Below are 19,236 nucleotides of genomic sequence, written 5' to 3'. Positions count from 1 at the left end.
TCCACTGGGGACATTTATTGACGCTGAGTATGCGGACCCTTAGTATTATCAAGGATCCCACCCACCCATCCAGTAACTTTCAACTGTCAGGCAGCAGACTATGGTGCATAAAAACAAGAACGGTCAGGATGAGAAACAGTTCCTTTCCCCGGGCCATAGGCTTCTTAGCTCCATGCCACATCGTATTCGTAGTGTCACCGGTTAATCTGTTCTGTACCTTATGATATTTAACATTTATACACCTTAGCTTGTTATTTATGTATGATTCATCTGTAGCTTTTACCCTTACCTTCATAGGTTTTTGCAAATTATGTGGGTTATGTGTTTTGCACCCTAGTTCAAAGAAATTTTGTCTAATTTCAATATATGTATATAGTGAAATGACAATAAACTTGACCCGAATTCTGCAACTGCCTGTTTGGAGATTGTTATCCCTGAGACAGTGCAGGATTTCCTCTACGCTCCAAAGACGTGTGTGTGAATAGGTTAATTGGTCACATGGGTGTAATTGGGCAGTGCGGGCTCACTGAGCTGGAAGTGCCTGTTGTTTTTATTACTTAGAGATATAGCATGGTAAAAGGCCATTCTGGCCCACGAGCCCACACCACCCAATTACACCCATGTGACCAATTAACCTAACAATGGGTATGCCTTTGGAATGTGGAAGGAAACCACAGCACTGGGAGGAAATCCACATGGTCATGGGGAGAAAATACAGAGTCTTTACAGACAGTGGTAGAACTGAATTGAGGTTACTGGCTCTGTAATAGTGTTGCGCTAACCGTTATATTACTGTTACAATGCTGTATCTCTGAATAATAACGATAATAAAAATAAATAAAAGTATAAAACAAGCAGCCTGAAACTTTAGACAGGGTTCAAGAGGGGATGGAACTGAGTTCGAGCTGTATACTGTTAGTATATTCAGAGGAGGGACATGACTATATCTACAGAGATTCCTGAGGTAACGCTGGGATAAGGATCATTTCGTCTCTATCTGCATATAGACCGGGAATGAGGTCAAAGTTCACAAAAGACATTGTTAGTAACTTCAGTAAGAGCTGGCTCCATGTTTTTGGATATCTGACTGGATGAGCTCAAATGAGAAGTTCCAGTTAACCTGGGTATAGATTTGGAAGGCAACAATTTCAAAGATTTTGGAGGGAAAACAATGGACTTAATGATACACTGTACAGTTCACTGTTAACTAAAGGCTTCATTCTAAAGGATATATTCTACAGAGCTGTGATCTACCTGCTTCTCATTTCAAGTTCATTGTCACTCAACTGCATGCATGTATACAGGTAAATGAAACAACCTTCCTCAAGGACCAAGGTGTAAAACACAGTACATACATATTACATACACAATAATAACATAAAATATATTCTGCAGATTTATAAGTTTACAGAGAGCATATACTATACGACATTTAATTAAATATACAACACAATAACAGTACTGGCACTGTCATATAGAATGTGTATGGGTGTTCAGATGTCTCCTAGCCTTGGGGAAGAAGCTGTTATCCAGCCTAACAGACCTTGTTTGTATCCTGTGGTTCCTACTGCCTGACAGTTGTAGGTCAAAGAGATTGCATGACAGATCGAAAGGGTCGTAGAGATGTGGAGCGCTCCGCGAACACAGCCCTTCTGGAGTCTGCCCTGAATGGTGCAGTGGGGAGGGAAGGACCCCAGATGATTCGCTCCGCAGGCCTCACAGCTGAGTGCAGGGTCTTGTGTTCAAGTGCCTTGCAATTCCCATACCAGAGAGTTTAGGATGCTCTTGATGGTACTCCAGAAGAATGTACTAAGAATGGGGGTGGGGAGTTCCCCCTCCACCTCAATCTCCTCAGAAAGTGGAGGAACTGCTGTGCTTTCTTGACCACAGAGGTGGTATAGAGGGACCAGGTGAGATCACCTGTGATGTGTAATCCAAGAAATTCAGTGTTCCTGACTCTCTCCAAGGAGAAGCTGTTGACATGCAGTAGGGAGGGGCCAGCTACACCTTCCTGAAGTCCACAATCAACTTCAACATCAGATTCCACCCTCCTCCCATCTTTAATCTGCTGCTCTTTCCCTTCCCTACAGTGGGGATAAGCTCCCTCTACAGATCAAATGGTCCCTATAGCATCCATCTTAAATAACCTCTGAAAACCTGGCCTTTACTTGTGGTTTAGCTTCTAAGCTTGGCAGAACTGTTTCTACTGACAGGGGAATGGGCAAAGGTGGGTTACTGGCACTTTAAAATCAGTCACTTCAGGCAGATGGGTCTTGTCAGCTGTGGTTGGCAGCTCATCTAGAAGGAAAACGCTGATCTCAAATTTCCGTTGCCTTGCGGCTATAATCACTCATGGGGAAGGCTCCCAAAGTAAATCCTGAGGAAAGATCGGGAGCTGGAGTCCCTACAGAGTTCAATACTGACTGTAAATGTATGAGCTGCTGCTGGTGCCTTACTGTATTGGTCTCTGCATTCCTTTGGATTCAACAGCTGCACAGAGGGGAGGAGCCTGCTTCTTGGGCAGCAGCTTGCTCTCCATATCGTACTGCCCTGGCTTGCATACAGACAGCTGGGATGCAACAACCATGGCCAACCAGTGGAGGCCTCATTCCCTGCACATGTCATATCCAGCAGAGCTGTACTTCTAACTGGGTCATACTAACCAATAACTAGTTTACAGGTTTAAATGCTTTTGCAACAATTTGGAACCATCCAAAGACAAGGAAATTTGCAGATGCTGGAATTTCAAGCAACAGACATAAAAATTGCTGGTGAACGCAGCAGGCCAGGCAGCATCTATAGGAAGAGGTACAGTCAATGTTTCAGGCCAAGACCCTTCGTGCCTGGCCTGCTGTGTTCACTTGGAACCATCCAAGTTGTTTTGCAAGATGACTGTGCTTTTATGGTTTGAGGAGCAAAGTGTACTGGCTTGCATGACCATTCCATCAGAGTTGCACAGCTCTCACAGATTGCACCTTTCAGTATGAATAGCCGATGAAAGCATCTTCAGTGACATCAGAATCAGCTTTATCACTGCCGTATGTCACGAAATTCATTTTGTGCATTAGTACAGTGCAGTGCATAAAATAAAGTGCAATAAATTACAATAATAAAAATATTACACAAGCAATACAAAAAGAGAAAAAATACTAAAGTAATGTTCATGGGTTTACTTCACATTCAGAAATCTGATGGCAGAGGGGAAGAAGCCGTTCAAAAAAATTTGAGTGTGGGTCTTCAAGCTTCTGTACTTCCTCCTTGATGGTAGAAATGAGAAGAGGGCATATCCTGGGTGAAGTGGACCCCTGATAATGTTGCCTTTTGAAGATGTCCTCGATGCTGGGGAGGCTAATGCCCATGATGGAGCTGGCTGAGTTTACAACCCTCTGCAGCTTTTTCGGATCCTGTGGAGTGGATCACCAGATGGTGATGCAACCAGTTAGAATGCTCTCCATGGTACAGTTGTAGACATTTGCTGGGTTCTTTGATGACATACCAAATCTCCTCAAACTCCTAATGAAATATAGCGTGCCCTCTTCATAATTGCATCAATATGTTGGGCCCAGGACAGTTCTTCAAAAACGTTGACACTAGGAACTTGAAACTACTCACCCTTTCCACTGCTGACACCTTGATAAGGAAAGGTGTGTCTTCCCTTGACCTCCATTTCCTGAAATCCTCAATCAATTATTTGGTCTTACAAATATTGAGTGCAAGGCTGTGTGGCAACATCACTCACCAGCTCCTGTATATCTCCTGTCTACGTTCTTGTCACCATCTGGAATTCTGCTGACAAGTTTAATTGTTTAAGCGCGTGTTCTTTTTAGCTGTAGATTAAATGTGACAAAGTGTGGGACTCTGGGACTAAAGTCAACCAGCGATCAATAATCTCACCCAGAAGTACCAGGCACAAAAACCTTGAAAGCATAAAAGCATACAGTCATGGTCAAGACGTTCAGTTATTGTTCAGACCAAACATCAGAATAGAGAAGCAATGTGATCTAAGTGACTTTGACAGTGGAATGATTGTTGGCACGAGATGGGGTGGTTTGAGTATCTCAGGAACTGCTGATCTCCTGGGATTTTAGGAACATATAAACATAGAAAACCTACAGAAGAATACAGGCCCTTCGGCCCACAATGCTGAGCCGAACATGAATTTATTTTAGAAATTACCTAGAGTTACCCATAGCCCTCTATTTTTCCAAGCTCCATATACCTAGCCAGGAGTCTCTTAAACAACCCTCTCGTATCTGTCTCTACCACTGTTGCCAGCAGCCCACTCCACACAGTCACCTCTCTTAGGTAAAAAAATTTACCCCTGCTATCTCACCTGTACCTACTTTCAAGCACCTTAAAACTGTGCCCTGAAGTTCATGTCTACAACTTCAATAGTTTCTGCACTCTAATATTCCCAGAGCTGTGGCAAAATCTTATTTTAAATTAATTTATGTGATGTGGGTATCACTAGCCGGAACAACATGTAAAGCTTGTCTCTTAGCTATCATGCATAATTCTCAAGAGTTTACAGAAAATGGTGTGAAAAACAAAATGAAACATCCAGTGAGTGGCAGATCGGCAGGAAAAATTGGCTTGTTAATGAGAGAGGTCGGAGGAGAATGGGGAGACTGGTTCCAGTTTACAGGAAGTTGACAGTAAGTCAAATGACCACGTGTTACAGCAGTGCATCTCTGAACCCAGAACATGTCGAACTTTGAAGTGGTTGGGCTACAGCAACAGAAGACCATGAACATACACACAGCAGTTACTTGTACATTGTTTTTTTAGGATTGTTTTTGTTTATATAGTACTGTGCAAAAGTCATACGCACATATATATAGCTAGGGTGTCTAAGACATTTATACAGTACTGCAGTAATTATGTATTGCACTGTAAACTAATTTCATGACATATGTGAGTGATGATTAACCTGATTCTGATCTGGGTCTCTATTGTGGACTGAGAGTGGGAAGGGGGCAGGAAGAGGGGAATTATGGGTAGGGAAAGGGTAGGGAGAGGGGAGGGAGTGGGAAGCATCAGAGAGACATTCTGTAATGATCAATAACCAACTGTTTGGAATCAAATAACCTTGCCTGGTGTCCCAGAGCTGTGTGCGTCTGCACCCACACCACCCCTGCCCCTGGCACTCCTGCTCTTCCACCTGCCCCACAACCCTCCCACGATGCTCCACCCTCACCATTCCTGGCATCCTTTGCTCCCGCCAGATTTACAAACTTGCACTCTGCTCCACATTGATAAGCACAATACTGTGTAAAAGTTTGAGGCACACTAGCTATATACATGTGCCTAAGATGTTTGTGCAGTACTGCATTTATTGTACTTTTTTTATGCTGCATCAGATCCGGAGTAACAATCATTTCATTCTCCTTTACACTTGCGTACTGAAAAATGACTATGAACGATCACGAATACTGAATAAATTTTGTTGAATTTAAATCAGTGTGGTGAAAAAACAAACCATCTCAGCAAGCATCAGAGGAGGCACAATAAGTAGCTGTTTTGCTACACAAAGCTCAATCAAATATATACTTCATCTCACTGACGGCAATGACAGGAACAGTAGCGTAGAGGTAAAACTTACAAATGGAGCTCTTCAAACGACTTCACTGAGTAGAGTGGCGAATTTGGGTCTCTCTGCAGCACTTCCACCTGGTGTGACGACTGAACCAAGTTACTACGAATGAGTTTATTCAACAAGGACTGGGCAGCCTTGTCCTCTGTAAAAGCAGGAGTTAAAATGGTCACCAGATAGGAAACAGAGTATTACTGCAATAATACTCCCTTCAAAAGAAATGCTAAAAAATTGAAGATTAGCTTTATTTATCAAATGTACATCAAAACATAGAGTGAAATGCATTGTCTGCGTCAATGACCAACACAACTTGCCAACACTTTGGAACATGGAAGGATACTGGAGCATCCAGAGGAAACCCATCTGACTACGGGGAGAACACACACCTTTCTTACAAACAGCTTTGAAACCCAATCTACCTATCACTAGTCATAGTCATACTTTATTGATCCCAGGGGGAAATTGGTTTTCGTTACAGTTGCACCTTAAATAATAAATAGTAATAGAACCATAAATAGTTAAATAGTAATATGTAAATTATGCCAGTAAATTATGAAATAAGTCCAGGACCAGCCTATTGGCTCAGGGTGTCTGACCCTCCAAGGGAGGAGTTGTAAAGTTTGATGGCCACAGGCAGGAATGACTTCCTGTGACACTCCGTGCTGCATCTCGGTGGAATGAGTCTCTGGCTGAATGTACTCCTGTGCCCACCCAGTACATTATGTAGTGGATGGGAGACATTGACCAAGATGGCATGCAACTTAGACAGCATCCTCTTTTCAGACACCGTCGTGAGAGAGTCCAGTTCCATCCCCACAACATCACTGGCCTTACGAATGAGTTTGTTGATTCTGTTGGTGTCTGCTACCCTCAGCCTGCTGCTCCAGCACACAACAGCAAACATGATAGCACTGGCCACCACAGACTCGTAGAACATCCTCAGCATCGTCCGGCAGATGGTAAAGGACCTCAGTCTCGTCAGGAAATAGAGACGGCTCTGACGCTTCTTGTAGACAGCCTCAGTGTTCTTTGACCAGTCCAGTTTATTGTCAATTCGTATCCCCAGGTATTTGTAATCCTCCACCATGTCCACACAGACCCCCTGGATGAAAACAGGGGTCACCGGTGCCTTAGCTCTCCTCAGGTCTACCACCAGCTCCTTAGTCTTTTTCACATTAAGCTGCAGATAATTCTGCTCACACCATGTGACAACGTTTCCAACAGTAGCCCTGTACTCGACCTCAATGGTGATAGCCACAAGTCTGGCTGTGAGAGGAGGAGGGTTGCACATGGGCCAGCAACCCCCATCACATAAAAACCCACAGCTACAGAAATGCCAACAGAAGCTCCAAAGACCTCATCCCTGGGAGAGGAAGGATACACCAAGAAGATGGGCTATACCTGGAGACAACGTGAAAGACTGGCCCAGGACAGAGGACTGTCGTGAGCTGCTGTCAGTGGCCTATGCCCCAGCAGGAGTGATAGGCTTAAGAAGTTCTTCTGATCACTGGTGCATAAGTCTTAGGCACATATATAACACTTTTGCACAGTACTATAGTAATTCTATATATTGCACTGTACTGCTGTCGCAAAAAAAAATTTGTGACGTATGTGAATGCTGATGAACCTGATCCTGATATGGGTCTCTATAGTGGACTGAGAGTGGGAAGGGGGCAGGGAGAGGGGAATTGTGGTTGGGAAAATGGGAAGGGAGAGGGGAGGGAACAAGAAGCACCAGAGAGACATTCAGTAATGATCAATAAACCAATTAGAAACATAGAAAACCTACAGCACAATACAGCCCTTTCGACCCACAATGCTGTGCTGAACACGTACTTACTTTAGAAATTACCTAGTGTTACCCATAGCCCTCTACTTTTCTAAGCTCCATGTACCTACGCAGGAGTCTCTTAAAAGACCCTATCGTATCCGCCTCCACCACCTTCGTCGGCAGCCCATTCCACACACTCACCACTCTCTGCATATCAGTACGTACCAGGACCTCTGGCTGTTCACCTTCCCACTTCAGGATATCGTGGATGTGATCAGAAAACTTCCCGAACCCTGGAACCTGGGAGGCAAACTACCATCCGTGTTTCTTTCCTGCGTCCACAGAATCGCCTGTCTGACCCCCTGACTATAGAGTCCCCTGTCACTGCTGCCTTCTTCCTTTCCTTACCCTTCTGAGCCACAGGGCTAGACTCTGTGCCAGGGCACAGCCACTGTTGCTTCCCCCAGGTAGGCCATCCCCTCCAACAGTACTCAAACAGGAGTACTTATTGTTAATTGCAATTATTTGGAATCAAATGACTTTGCCTGGTGTGTCAGGGCTGGATGTGTCTATACAGGCACCACCCGTCCCTGGCACTCCTTCTCCGCCACATGCCCCACACCCCTCCAGCAGTGTTCCATCCTCGCATTCCTAACATCCTTTGTTCCTGTCAGATTGACAAATTCGCTCCCCACTCCACATTGACAAATACAGTACTGTGAAAAAGTCTTGACCGTCGCAGCTATATAATAAAGTGCCCAAGACTGCTGCACAGGGCTGTACTAAATGCTGGAGGTTGGCCTGGATGATGAGCAAGATAAATCACAATGCGGCAAATAAAAACCAAACAGCATGCATCTCTTTGCACTCACCAATCAGAACATTTGGTTTAAGTGTACTTAGATTAGTATAAAATGTAAAATTTGCAGGTTTAAAATACCTCTGTCATCTTCATCTGGCTTGGCGTTCTCACTATCACCACCCTTGTCTGGTTTACTGGCTTTGTCCACTTTATCCGAACGATCTTGCTTTATGACGACTGAAATAGAATCATTGAATGAAATGAAGGCAAAACCTTCCCAGAACACAAACATAATTCAATTATTGTGCATGGCTGGTTCCATCGTATTCTGACAACCTTAGTGCATTGATTGAGGACAAGAGGAGGAAGTTGGTAAAGTACAAGGCAGCGTGGATCAGCAGTGGAAAGGGTGAGCAGTTCCAGGACGTCGACGTCTGAGGGGATCTACCCTGGGCCCAACACACTGATGCAATCACGAAGAAGACATGCCTGCCACTACATTTCACTCACAGCTTGAGGAAAATTGGTACAAGACCAAAAGATACAGGAGCAGAATTAGGCCATTTGGCCTATCGAGTCTGCTCTACCATTTCATCATGGCTGATCCAATTTCCCACTCAGCCCCAGTCTCCTGCCTTCTCCCCATATCCCCTCATGCCCCGACCAATCAAGAACCTATCAACGTCTGCCTTAAATATACATGAAGAGTTGGCCTGCCCAGCTGCCTGTGGCAAGAATTTCCACAGATTCATCTCCCTCTGGCTAAAGAAATTCCTCATCTCCATTCTAAAAAGATGTCCTTCTCTTCTGAGGCTGTGTCCTCTGGTCTTAAACTCTCCCACTATAGGAAACATCCTCTCCACATCCACTCTATCAAGGCCTTTCATCATTTGACAGGTTTCAATTAGGTGACCCCTCATTTTTCTGAATTCTAATGAACACAGGCCCAGAGCTATCAAATGCTCTTCATATGACAAGCCATTTAATCCTGGAATCATTTTCGTGAACTTTTCGAACCCTCTCTCTTACCATCAGAAAGGGTAATAACTTTTCCTGAACCTGGTGGTCTGGGACTTGAGGTACAAGTTCCACGTCACCAGGTTCAGGAAAAGTTATTAACCCTCAACCACTGGACTACCGAACCTGTGTGAATAACTTCACTCACCCCAACATGGAAATATTCCCACAGCCTATCGATTCACTTTTAAGGACTCTGCAACTCGTGTTCTTGATATTTATTGCTTACAGTATTTATTTATTATTATAACTTTTCTCCCTTTTTTTATTTGCACAGTTTGTTGTCTTTTGCACATTGGTTGCTTGTCTGCCCCTGTCCTGTGTAGTTTTTCATTGATTTTATTGTGTTTCTTTCTATTAACTGTGAAAGTGAATCTCACTGTTGAACATGACATGCTCTATTTGTTTTTAAACAGCTGAGGGACCAACCACTGCTCTGAGCAGAAAATACTTATACAGCCTGAAAACTACACAACAATTTAATTTTTTTGTATATAATATGCACATCAAGCAACAAAGCAAAACCCACAACATAAGGAAACAATGTCGAGCAATCAAAACAACTTACAGGCACAATGACAAAAAAATGTTTTCTCTAGATGGCATTGGCGTTCAGCAGGCTGGCAGTTTATTGACAACGAGCTACCAACTTCCATTTTATGTTTATTGTTTCAATATGTAACAGTGTTGTAACTTGAAACACTGATAATGTAAATATATTGAAGCTCTAAAATGTTTCAAAGTAAAGGTTGTGGTATGTTTACTATCGAGAAAATTTATGGATTCTATTCATGAACACATCATTATTCACAGGGTATTTCAAAACTATATTAACACAGACTTCAAACTTATATTAGCTTAGCTTCAAAATTATTTAATATTATATAAAATAAAACTCCAGCTGCATAGCAACAAAGGCTATGAGCCTAGGAGCATTTCAGTTACTGCTCGACTGCACAGTCATGCAGCTTGGAGGGAACAGTAGTATATAGTGACACATACGTACTTTGATGATAATTCGAAATTTTGAACTTCAAAAAAATGCCAAGAGCTGACTCTCACCTTCTTTCGGCTCAGCATTTGAACTTTCTTCTTTCAGTTTCAGGTTGCTCAGCTGCAATTAAAAGAAAAGGCACATTGTTTAGAAGATAGGAATGGCAGCATCCTGAACATGTAACCAGGAAAGAGCAAGAGAATCAGAGACTGAACATGATACTCTTTTACTTTACAATCTACAAAAGCCATTCACATTCAAACTTTTGCCACAGACACTTCATATTTCCACCTTTAGAAACTTCCACCAATTCGACATCTCAGCAAACTTCTGATCAGGTCCTCAGTATATCTGCCTCCAGGTTTTCTACTGAACGAGTCTCTATCAAGGATTTTGTCATGAAGTTTGAGGCAGTTAGAGTAAGGTAGTGTTGCAGATGTAAGGGAAAATAAACGGACAATTTAGGGAAAATAATCAGGAGGTAACATTGGGACAAAGGAGACACCTTTTCTTCACTGGTAATGGTGTTTGTTTCAATTTAAAAAAGGGTAACAAAACAGCAGCCAGGACAAGAAAAACAAGTCATGGAAGGCATGACAGTATAATTGTTTAATTAAGCTCTCAGCAACCTCAAAACCGACACAAATGATCAAGTTCTTGCATTTACAGGAGCGCTGCCACAACGAGGAAGCATCCACCCAGACCATGCCTTTTTCTTGCAAACGTCATTGGGAAGGAGGTACAGGAGCCTCAGGTCCCACACCACCCAGGTCAGGAACAGTTATTACCCCTCAACCACCAGGCTCCTGAACTAGAGGAGATAACTTCATTCACCTCAACTCTGAAATGACTCTATGATCTACACATTTACTTTCAAGGACTCTTTACTATTCATGTTTTGAGTATTTTTTTCTTGCATACTGGTTGTCTGTCAGTCTTTATTCATATTTTTTTTGTAAACTCTATTGTATTTTTTTTTGCCCTGCAAATGCCCACAAGAAAGTGAATCTCAAGGTAGTATATGGTGACATATACAGGACTTTGATAATAAATTTACTTTGAACTGTGAGTTTATATAACATCATAACAGTGGAGGAATTTGAATTTGGTTAATTCTGGAATTTACTGCTCAGAACAGTAACAATGAACTCAAAACTGTCAAGATGGCTGCAAAAATCAGTCTGGTTTACTAAAGGTCTTTATGAAACAAAACCTGCCATGATTGCCTTCTGAACAGTCCCGGCTAATCAACACAGCTGACTTTTCACTTCCATCTCCAGTGTCAGTCGGTTCCATTCGAGATGGAACCTGCCACAGATGTCCAGATTTGTTTGAAATGTCTTTTCAAATTAATCTTAATTTGTATAACATTTCCATTTATGTTTACAATGCCTCCTGAGACGGTGATGTGCCTCTCATGTGCGATGTGGCAGTCTTGGGGGAACGCCCCTCTCCCGCAGAGTCACATCTGCCAGAATTGCGTACGGCTGGGCGATCTGGAAGACCATGTAAGGAATCTGGAGCAGCAGCTGGATGACCTTCGACTCATAAGGGAGAATGAGGCAGTCGTAGATGAGAGCTACAGGGAGGTAGTCACACCTAGGCTGTCGGAAGCAGGTCGTTGGGTGACAGTCAGAGGGGGGAAAGCGAAGGTGAATAGACAGGTAGTGCAGAGCACCCCTGTAGCCATTCCCCTGAATAATAAGTTTACCGTCCTGGATACTGTTGGCGGGGATGACTGACCAGGTGTGAGCTACGGTGGCAGGGCCTCCGGCACTGAGTCTGACCCTCTGGTGCAGAAGCGTGGGACGGAGAAGAGGAGAGCTGTCATCATTGGAGACTCTACAGTCAGGGGAGCAGACAGGAGATTTTGTGGACGTGAGAAGGACACCCGCATGGTTTGTTGCCTCCCGGGTGCCAGGGTCCGGGATGTCTCTGAGCGGGTGCACGACATCCTGGTACGAGAGGGAAAGCAACCAGAAGTCGTGATACATGTTGGTACCAACGACATAGGCAGGAAGAGGGATGAAGTCCTGAAGTGTGAGTTTCGGGAACTAGGCAGGAGGCTGAAGAACAGGACCTCAAGGGTGGCGTTCTCAGGATTGCTGCCAGTGCTACGTGAGAGTGATGGTAAGAATTGGAGGAGATGGCAGTTGAATGCGTGGCTGAGGAGTTGGTGCAGGGGGCAGGGTTTTAGATTTTTGGATCATTGGGATCTCTTCTGGGGAAGGTGGGACCTGTACAGATTAGATGGGTTGCACCTGAACTCGAAGGGGAGCAATATCCTTGCAGGCAGGTTTGCTAGCATGGTTCAGGAGGGTTTAAACTAATTTGCGAGGGGGATGGGACCTGGAGCGATACAGCAGTGAAATAAGTACATGGAGTAAAGCCAGATCTATCATATAGAGAGGCTCTGAGGAAAGAGAAGCAGAATAAATGGTGTAAAGACAGTAAGGTAAAAGGGCTGAAGTGTATGTACCTCAATGCAAGAAGCATCAGAACAAAGGTGATGAACTGAGAGCTTGGATACGTACATGGAATTATGATGTAGTGGCCATTACAGAGACTTGGCTGGTACCAGGGCAGGAATGGATTCTCAATATTCCTGGATTTCAGTGCTTTAAAAAGGATAGAGAGGGGGGAAAAGGGGAGGAGAGGTGGCATTACTGGTCAGGGATACTATTACAGCTACAGAAAGGGTGGGTAATGTAGCAGGATCCTCTTTTGAGTCAGTATGGGTGGAAATCAGAACAGGAAGGGAGCAGTTACTCTACTGGGGGTATTCTATAGGCCCCCTGGCAGCAGCAGCGATACAGAGGAGCAGATTGGGAGGCAGATTTTGGAAAGGTGCAAAAATAACAGGGTTGTTATCATGTGTGACTTTAACTTCCCTAATACTGATTGGCACCTGATTAGTTCCAAGGGTTCAGATGGGGCAGAGTTTGTTAAGTGTGTCCAGGATGGATTCCTGTCACAGTATGTGGACAGGCCGACTAGGAAGAATGCCATACTAGATCTCGTACTAGGTAATGAATTGGGTCAGGTCACAGATCTCTCAGTGGGTGAGCATCTGGGGGACAGTGACCACCGCTCCCTGGCCTTTATAGTTATCACGGAAAAGGATAGAATCAGAGAGGACAGGAAAATTTTTAATTGGGGAAGGGCAAATTATGAGGCTAGAACTTGTGGGTGTGAATTGGGATGATGTTTTTGCAGGGAAATGTACTATGAACATGTGGTCGATGTTTAGAGATCTCTTGCAGGATGTTAGGGATAAATTTGTCCCGGTGAGGAAGATAAAGAACGGTAGGGTGAAGGAACCATGGGTGACAAGTGAAGTGGAAAATCTAGTCAGGTGGAAGAAGGCAGCATACATGACGTTTAGGAAGTAAGGATCAGATGGGTCTATTAAGGAATATAGGGAAGCAAGAAAGGAGCTTAAGAAGGGGCTGAGAAGAGCAAGAAGGGGGTATGAGAAGGCATTGGTGAGTAGGGTAAAGGAAAACCCCAAGGCGTTCTTCAATTATGTGAAGAAAAAAAGGGTGACAGGAGTGAAGGTAGGACCGATTAGAGATAAAGGTGGGAAGATGTGCCTGGAGGCTGTGGAAGTGAGCAAGGTCCTCAATGAATACTTCTCTTCGGTATTCACCAATGAGATGATGGTGAGGACAATATGAGTGAGGTTGATGTTCTGAAGCATGTTGATATTAAGGGAGAGGAGGTGTTGGAGTTGTTAAAATATATTAGGATGGGTAAGTCCCCGGGGCCTGACAGAATATTCTCCAGGCTGCTCCACAAGGCGAGGGAAGAGATTGCTGAGCCTCTGGCTAGGATCTTTCTGTCCTCGTTGTCCACGGGAATGGTACCGGAGGACTGGAGGGAGGTGAATGTTGTCCCCTTGTTCAAAAAAGGTAGTAGGGATAGTCCGGGTAATTATAGACCAGTGAGCCTTACGTCTGTGGTGGGAAAGCTTTTGGAAAAGATTCTTAGAGGTAGGATCTATGGGCATTTAGAGAATCATGGTTTGATCAGGGACAGTCAGCATAGCTTTGTGAAGGGCAGATCATGTCTAACAAGCCTGATAGAGTTCTTTGAGGAGGTGACCAGGCATATAGATAAGGGTAGTGCAGTGGATGTGATCTATATGGATTTTAGTAAGGCATTTGACAAGGTTCCACACGGTAGACTTATTCAGAAAGTCAGAAGGCATGGGATCCAGGGAAGTTTGGCCAGGTGGATTCAGAATTGGCTTGCCTGCAGAACGCAGAGGGTGGTGGTGGAGGGAGTACATTCAGATTGGAAGATTGTGACTAGTGGTGTCCCACAAGGATCTGTTCTGGGATCTCTACTTTTCGTGATTTTTATTAATGACCTGGATGTGGGGGTTGAAGGGTGGGTTGGCAAGTTTGCAGACGACACAAAGGTTGGTGGTGTTGTAGATAGTGTAGAGGATTGCAGAGAGACATTGATAGGATGCAGAAGTGGGCTGAGAAGTGGCAGATGGATTTCAACCCGGAGAAGTGTGAGGTGGTACACTTTGGAAGGACAAACTTCAAGGCAGAGTACAAAGTAAATGGCAGGATACTTGGTAGTGCGGAGAAGCAGAGGGATCTGGGGGTACATGTCCACAGATCCCTGAAAGTTGCCTCACAGGTAGATAGGGTAGTTAAGAAAGCTTATGGGGTGTTAGCTTTCATAAGTCGAGGGATAGAGTTTAAGAGTCGCGATGTAATGATGCAGCTCTATAAAACTCTGGTTAGGCCACACTTGGAGTATTGTGTCCAGTTCCGGTCACCTCACTATAGGAAGGATGTGGAAGCATTGGAAAGGGTACAGAGGAGATTTACCAGGATGCTGCCTGGTTTAGAGAGTATGGATTATGATCAGAGATTAAGGGAGCTTGGGCTTTACTCTTTGGAGAGGAGGAGGATGAGAGGAGACATGATAAAGGTGTACAAGATATTAAGAGGAATAGATAGAGTGGATAGCCAGCGCCTCTTCCCCAGGACACCACTGCTCAATACAAGAGGACATGGCTTTAAGGTAAGGGGTGGGAAGTTCAAGGGGGATATTAGAGGAAGGTTTTTTACTCAGAGAGTGGTTGGTGCGTGGAATGCACTGCCTGAGTCAGTGGTGGAGGTAGATACACTGGTGAAGTTTAAGAGACTACTAGACAGGTATATGGAGGAATTTAAGGTGGGAGGTTATATGGGAGGCAGGGTTTGAGGGTTGGCACAACATGTGGGCCAAAGGGGCTGTAATGTGCTGTACTATTCTATGTTCTATGTCTATGTTCTTTTTGTCCACCTGCATTGTACTTTCCTTGTAACTCTATACTGTGCAGTAAAGTTTTTTCACCTTTGCACTACCGGGAATGTATGGAATGATGTGGAATGTGTTCAATATGTGGAGACAGTACAAATCTGTTTTGTTTGGATGTCACACAAGCAAAAGCTTTTCACTGTATCTCAGTACATGTCACTGTATTAAACCAATTCTCAGTTTTACATGTTCTGAGAAAAGACCTGAAAGTATCTGATGGAACTCGGCAGGACAGGCAGCAACTATAGAGGGGAATAAACAATTGATGTTTCGAGTTGAGACCCCTCATCAGGGCTGGAAAAGCAGAAGCCAGAATAAGAAGGTGGGGGGGGGGGGGGGGAAGGAGTACAATTTAGCAGGTGATAGGAGAGACCAAGTGCGAGGGAAAGTGGGTGTACAGGGGAGGGGAGATGAAGTAAGAAGCAGGGAGGTGATGGGTGAAAGGGTAACGGGCTGAAGAAGGAGGAGTCTGATAGGAGAGGAAAATGGGCCATGGGAGAAAGGGAAAATCAACTGGCATCAGAGAGAGGTGACGAGCAGATGAGGAGAGGTGAGAAGGGAACTAGAGTGTGGAATGGAAAAAGAGAGAACGGATTGGGGGAGAAATTACCAGAAGCTAGAGAAATCAATGTTCAGGTTGCCAGGTTGGAGACTATCCAGACAGAATATGAGGTGTTGCTCCTCCAACCTGAGAGTGGCCTCATCGTGGCATGAGAGAGCATGGAACTTATGTTTGTTCATTTCCATTGATGCTGCCTGACCTGCTGAGTTCCTCCAGCAGTGTGTGTGTGTGTGCGTTGCTTTGGATTTGCAGAATCTGCACTATCTCTAGTGTTTACAAAAATATTTGATGGCATTTGAAATATTCCTGGTGTAGCCAAAGCTATTATGTGGGGAACGTGGCAGCCAACGTTTGCAGCGATTATCTGCACTCCTTATTCAATGCGGAATCTTTCACTTACACACAGGGTTAATCTGACAACTGATGTCGAGTAGCTCAGTACTGTCTGAACGTCTAGACTGGGAGCTCAAACGAGTAGAGGGGGAATTGAATACATCTAACCCAGGTGTGGGATTCCCCAGCCCAGGCCAACACAAAATGCTGGAGATATTCAGCATCTGTAGACAAAGACAGAGCTAATCTTTGTAAAGATTATCTAAAGTATTGACTCGCTCTCTTTTTCCACACATGCAGTCTGACCCGATGAGTGTTTCTAACATTTCTGCATCTTTGGACAAAATCAATGCCGGGGAATTAGAAGGATCTTTTAAAAGCTGTGTTTGAGGGAGAATCCCAACCCCACCTCAGTAGTGCAGTATAACTGTAGATCAAAATAAATCCAAGTCAGGACAGGAACTCAAAACACTTTGGGGGAAAACATGCCCCTCGTCACCATCTGAACCCCCTCCTTATTTGTTCCTTATCATCCCCTTCCCTTATCTCTCCGCTACACCTCATCCCCACCATCCTCAAAACACCCTCCCATCCCACTGGAGCTCCCTCCCTTCCCACCCACTCCTGCCCCAAGAACCACTGCTTCTCGTCTTTCAACAAACCCTCTCAAACGCCTCCCCAACCCCAATTCCTCCCCTCTGGCCTCACCCCACTCCTCCTCAACCCCAAACCTTCTTAGCCTCCTTCAAATCCTCGCCACTCCATTTCTAGCATCACTCCAGTCCCTCCTCTCCTTCTATCCTACTTCCCACCCAATCCGCTTCTTTCCCCCAAACCTCAACCTCACCCCTCTCCCCTCCCGTTGTTACCACAGTCCCGGGCCCGATCTCTTCGCCGGGTTGTATCCCGATTCCCTTCCGCCGCCGGCCCGACCTCTCGTTCAGCACCCCGCCCTCACCCTCCAGACCGCTCCCCAGGCCATACCCACCGACTCGGCCGCCGATTCCTGCAGATCGACAGCCCGCGCCCACGACTCGGCCGCCATCACTCGCCAGGCCCGAACCGGAAAGGCAGGGGAGCGAAGCAGGCGGTGGACAACAGTCAATGCGCATGCGTCGCGTCTAGTCCTACCTTCGGTATCACCGTGCTGTAGCCGTAACGCCAACCTTTGGTTCCGAGACGCATGGCTGAACCCCAAATCAGCAAAAGAAAATCAGATTCAGCTTGTCTCCTGTAATAGAGGATAAGACAGGGTGACACTTTGCACTGACATTGTGGCTGATTAGATGAGGAGATCACCTCCAGTTGCTTAGTCAAAGAGTAGTGCAGCACGGAAACAGAACCTTCTGCCCAAATTGGCCATTCTGAACAAAATATCCACCTTCAAGCAACACAGTCTGAATCAAAATGTGATCGAAAAGTTGAAGAGCCAAAGAAATTACAGATGGGGAGCAGTGAGAGATGGTTTTCCTGTTGTTTGCGTTTTTAAAATATCCACCTCTCATATGTTTGGCTCATATCTCTCCATTCCTTTCCTACTCATGTACTGTACACGTTCAAATACTTTCTAAATGCTGAGATTATTATCTGTAAACTCTCGATACTGTTGGAGAGGATGTGCTGGAAATCTAGTACTCTCTCTCAAATACCTGCACACCCTTTCGTAGATAAGGAGCCCAAAACTGCTCACAGTGCTCCAACGTGCAGTCTGAACAATGCCTTACAAAGCCTTAGCATTATATCCTTGTTTTATATCCTATTCATCTTGAAATGAATGCTAGCATTGCATTTCCTTCCCTTACCACCGACTCAACTTGCGAGTTCACCCTAAGGAAATCCTGCTCAAGTCCTCCCAAGTCCCTTTACACCTTTGATTTCTGAATTTTCACCTTTATTCACCTTTAAACACTTTTATTTCTTCTACCAAAGAGCATGACTATACACTTCTCTGCATAATATTCCATCTGCCACTTCTTTGCCAGCCTCCCAATTTGACTAGTTCTTTCCGCAGACTCCCTGCTTCCTCACCACTACCTGCTCCCCCACCTATCATCCGCAAACGTGGCTACAAAGCTCCCCATCAGTCTTGACGCCCCTTCCTAATCAAGAATCTATCAACCTCAGCTTTTTGTGCTTACAGACAGAAAAGAAGCTTCAAGCCTATAGGTTAGAGGTGACGGTTCTCTCCACTGACATTGAACAGGGAAGAAACAATTTCAGAGGAATGCTGCAGTTTGGTGTAGAGTGCTCCTTCCCTCTGTTAGCCTGCAGGTCACCCTTGGGCAAGGTATAGCACTTGCTTAGTGATCAGGGTCTCATGAAACCATGGGAGCAGGTGGATGGTCGTGTGAGCTACTGGTGCATATCACAAGTCCCGGTTACGCAAACACTGACGCCAGGCAGACAATCTCTGGAGAGTATTGATAATGTCTGGGTCACCTGTCTTGTAAAGACACTGCCCAGAAGAAGGCAATGGCAAGCCACTTCTGTAGAAAAGCAAATAGTGCAGAGGATGCGGAGAGCCTGAAGAAAGATAAGTGAGTGGGCAAGATTCTGGCGGATGGAGTACAGCACAGGTAAATGCAAGGTCATCCACTTTGAAAGGAAAAATGGAAAATAAGATTATCAGAATCAGAATCAGGTTTATTATCACTGGCATACGCTATGAAATTTGTTGTTTTGCAATAGCAATATATAAACATAACTAACTACATGGTGCATAAAGGGAGCAATACAGTGGGGTTCCCAAACCGATGTGGATAACTTCTTTCATCTCAACTCTGAACTGATTCCACAACCTACAGACTCACTTTCATGGACTCCACAACTCATGTTCTCTGTA

General features: G+C 44.7%; 1 protein-coding gene across 2 annotated transcripts in view; it reads right to left on the bottom strand.

Annotated features, from left to right (window-relative positions):
* The window catches only part of ddx19a (DEAD-box helicase 19a), a 60,986-nt gene extending 43,495 nt beyond the window's left edge, over positions 1-17,491 (bottom strand). For both annotated transcript variants that reach the window (XM_072245274.1, XM_072245275.1), the window contains exons 1-4: positions 17,383-17,491; positions 10,246-10,297; positions 8,305-8,403; positions 5,603-5,738 (exon numbers count right to left, since the gene is read on the bottom strand). In XM_072245274.1, coding sequence (XP_072101375.1) covers positions 5,603-5,738; positions 8,305-8,403; positions 10,246-10,297; positions 17,383-17,439 — 344 coding nt within the window. In that variant the 5' untranslated portion in view covers positions 17,440-17,491. The remainder of the gene's footprint in view (positions 1-5,602; positions 5,739-8,304; positions 8,404-10,245; positions 10,298-17,382) is intronic.
* Between the last annotated feature and the right edge of the window lie 1,745 nt (positions 17,492-19,236).

This window comes from Mobula birostris, chromosome 27 (genome assembly GCF_030028105.1).
Source record: "Mobula birostris isolate sMobBir1 chromosome 27, sMobBir1.hap1, whole genome shotgun sequence".
NCBI classification, from domain to species: Eukaryota; Metazoa; Chordata; class Chondrichthyes; order Myliobatiformes; family Myliobatidae; genus Mobula; species Mobula birostris.
This window is presented reverse-complemented; position numbering and strand designations above follow the sequence as displayed.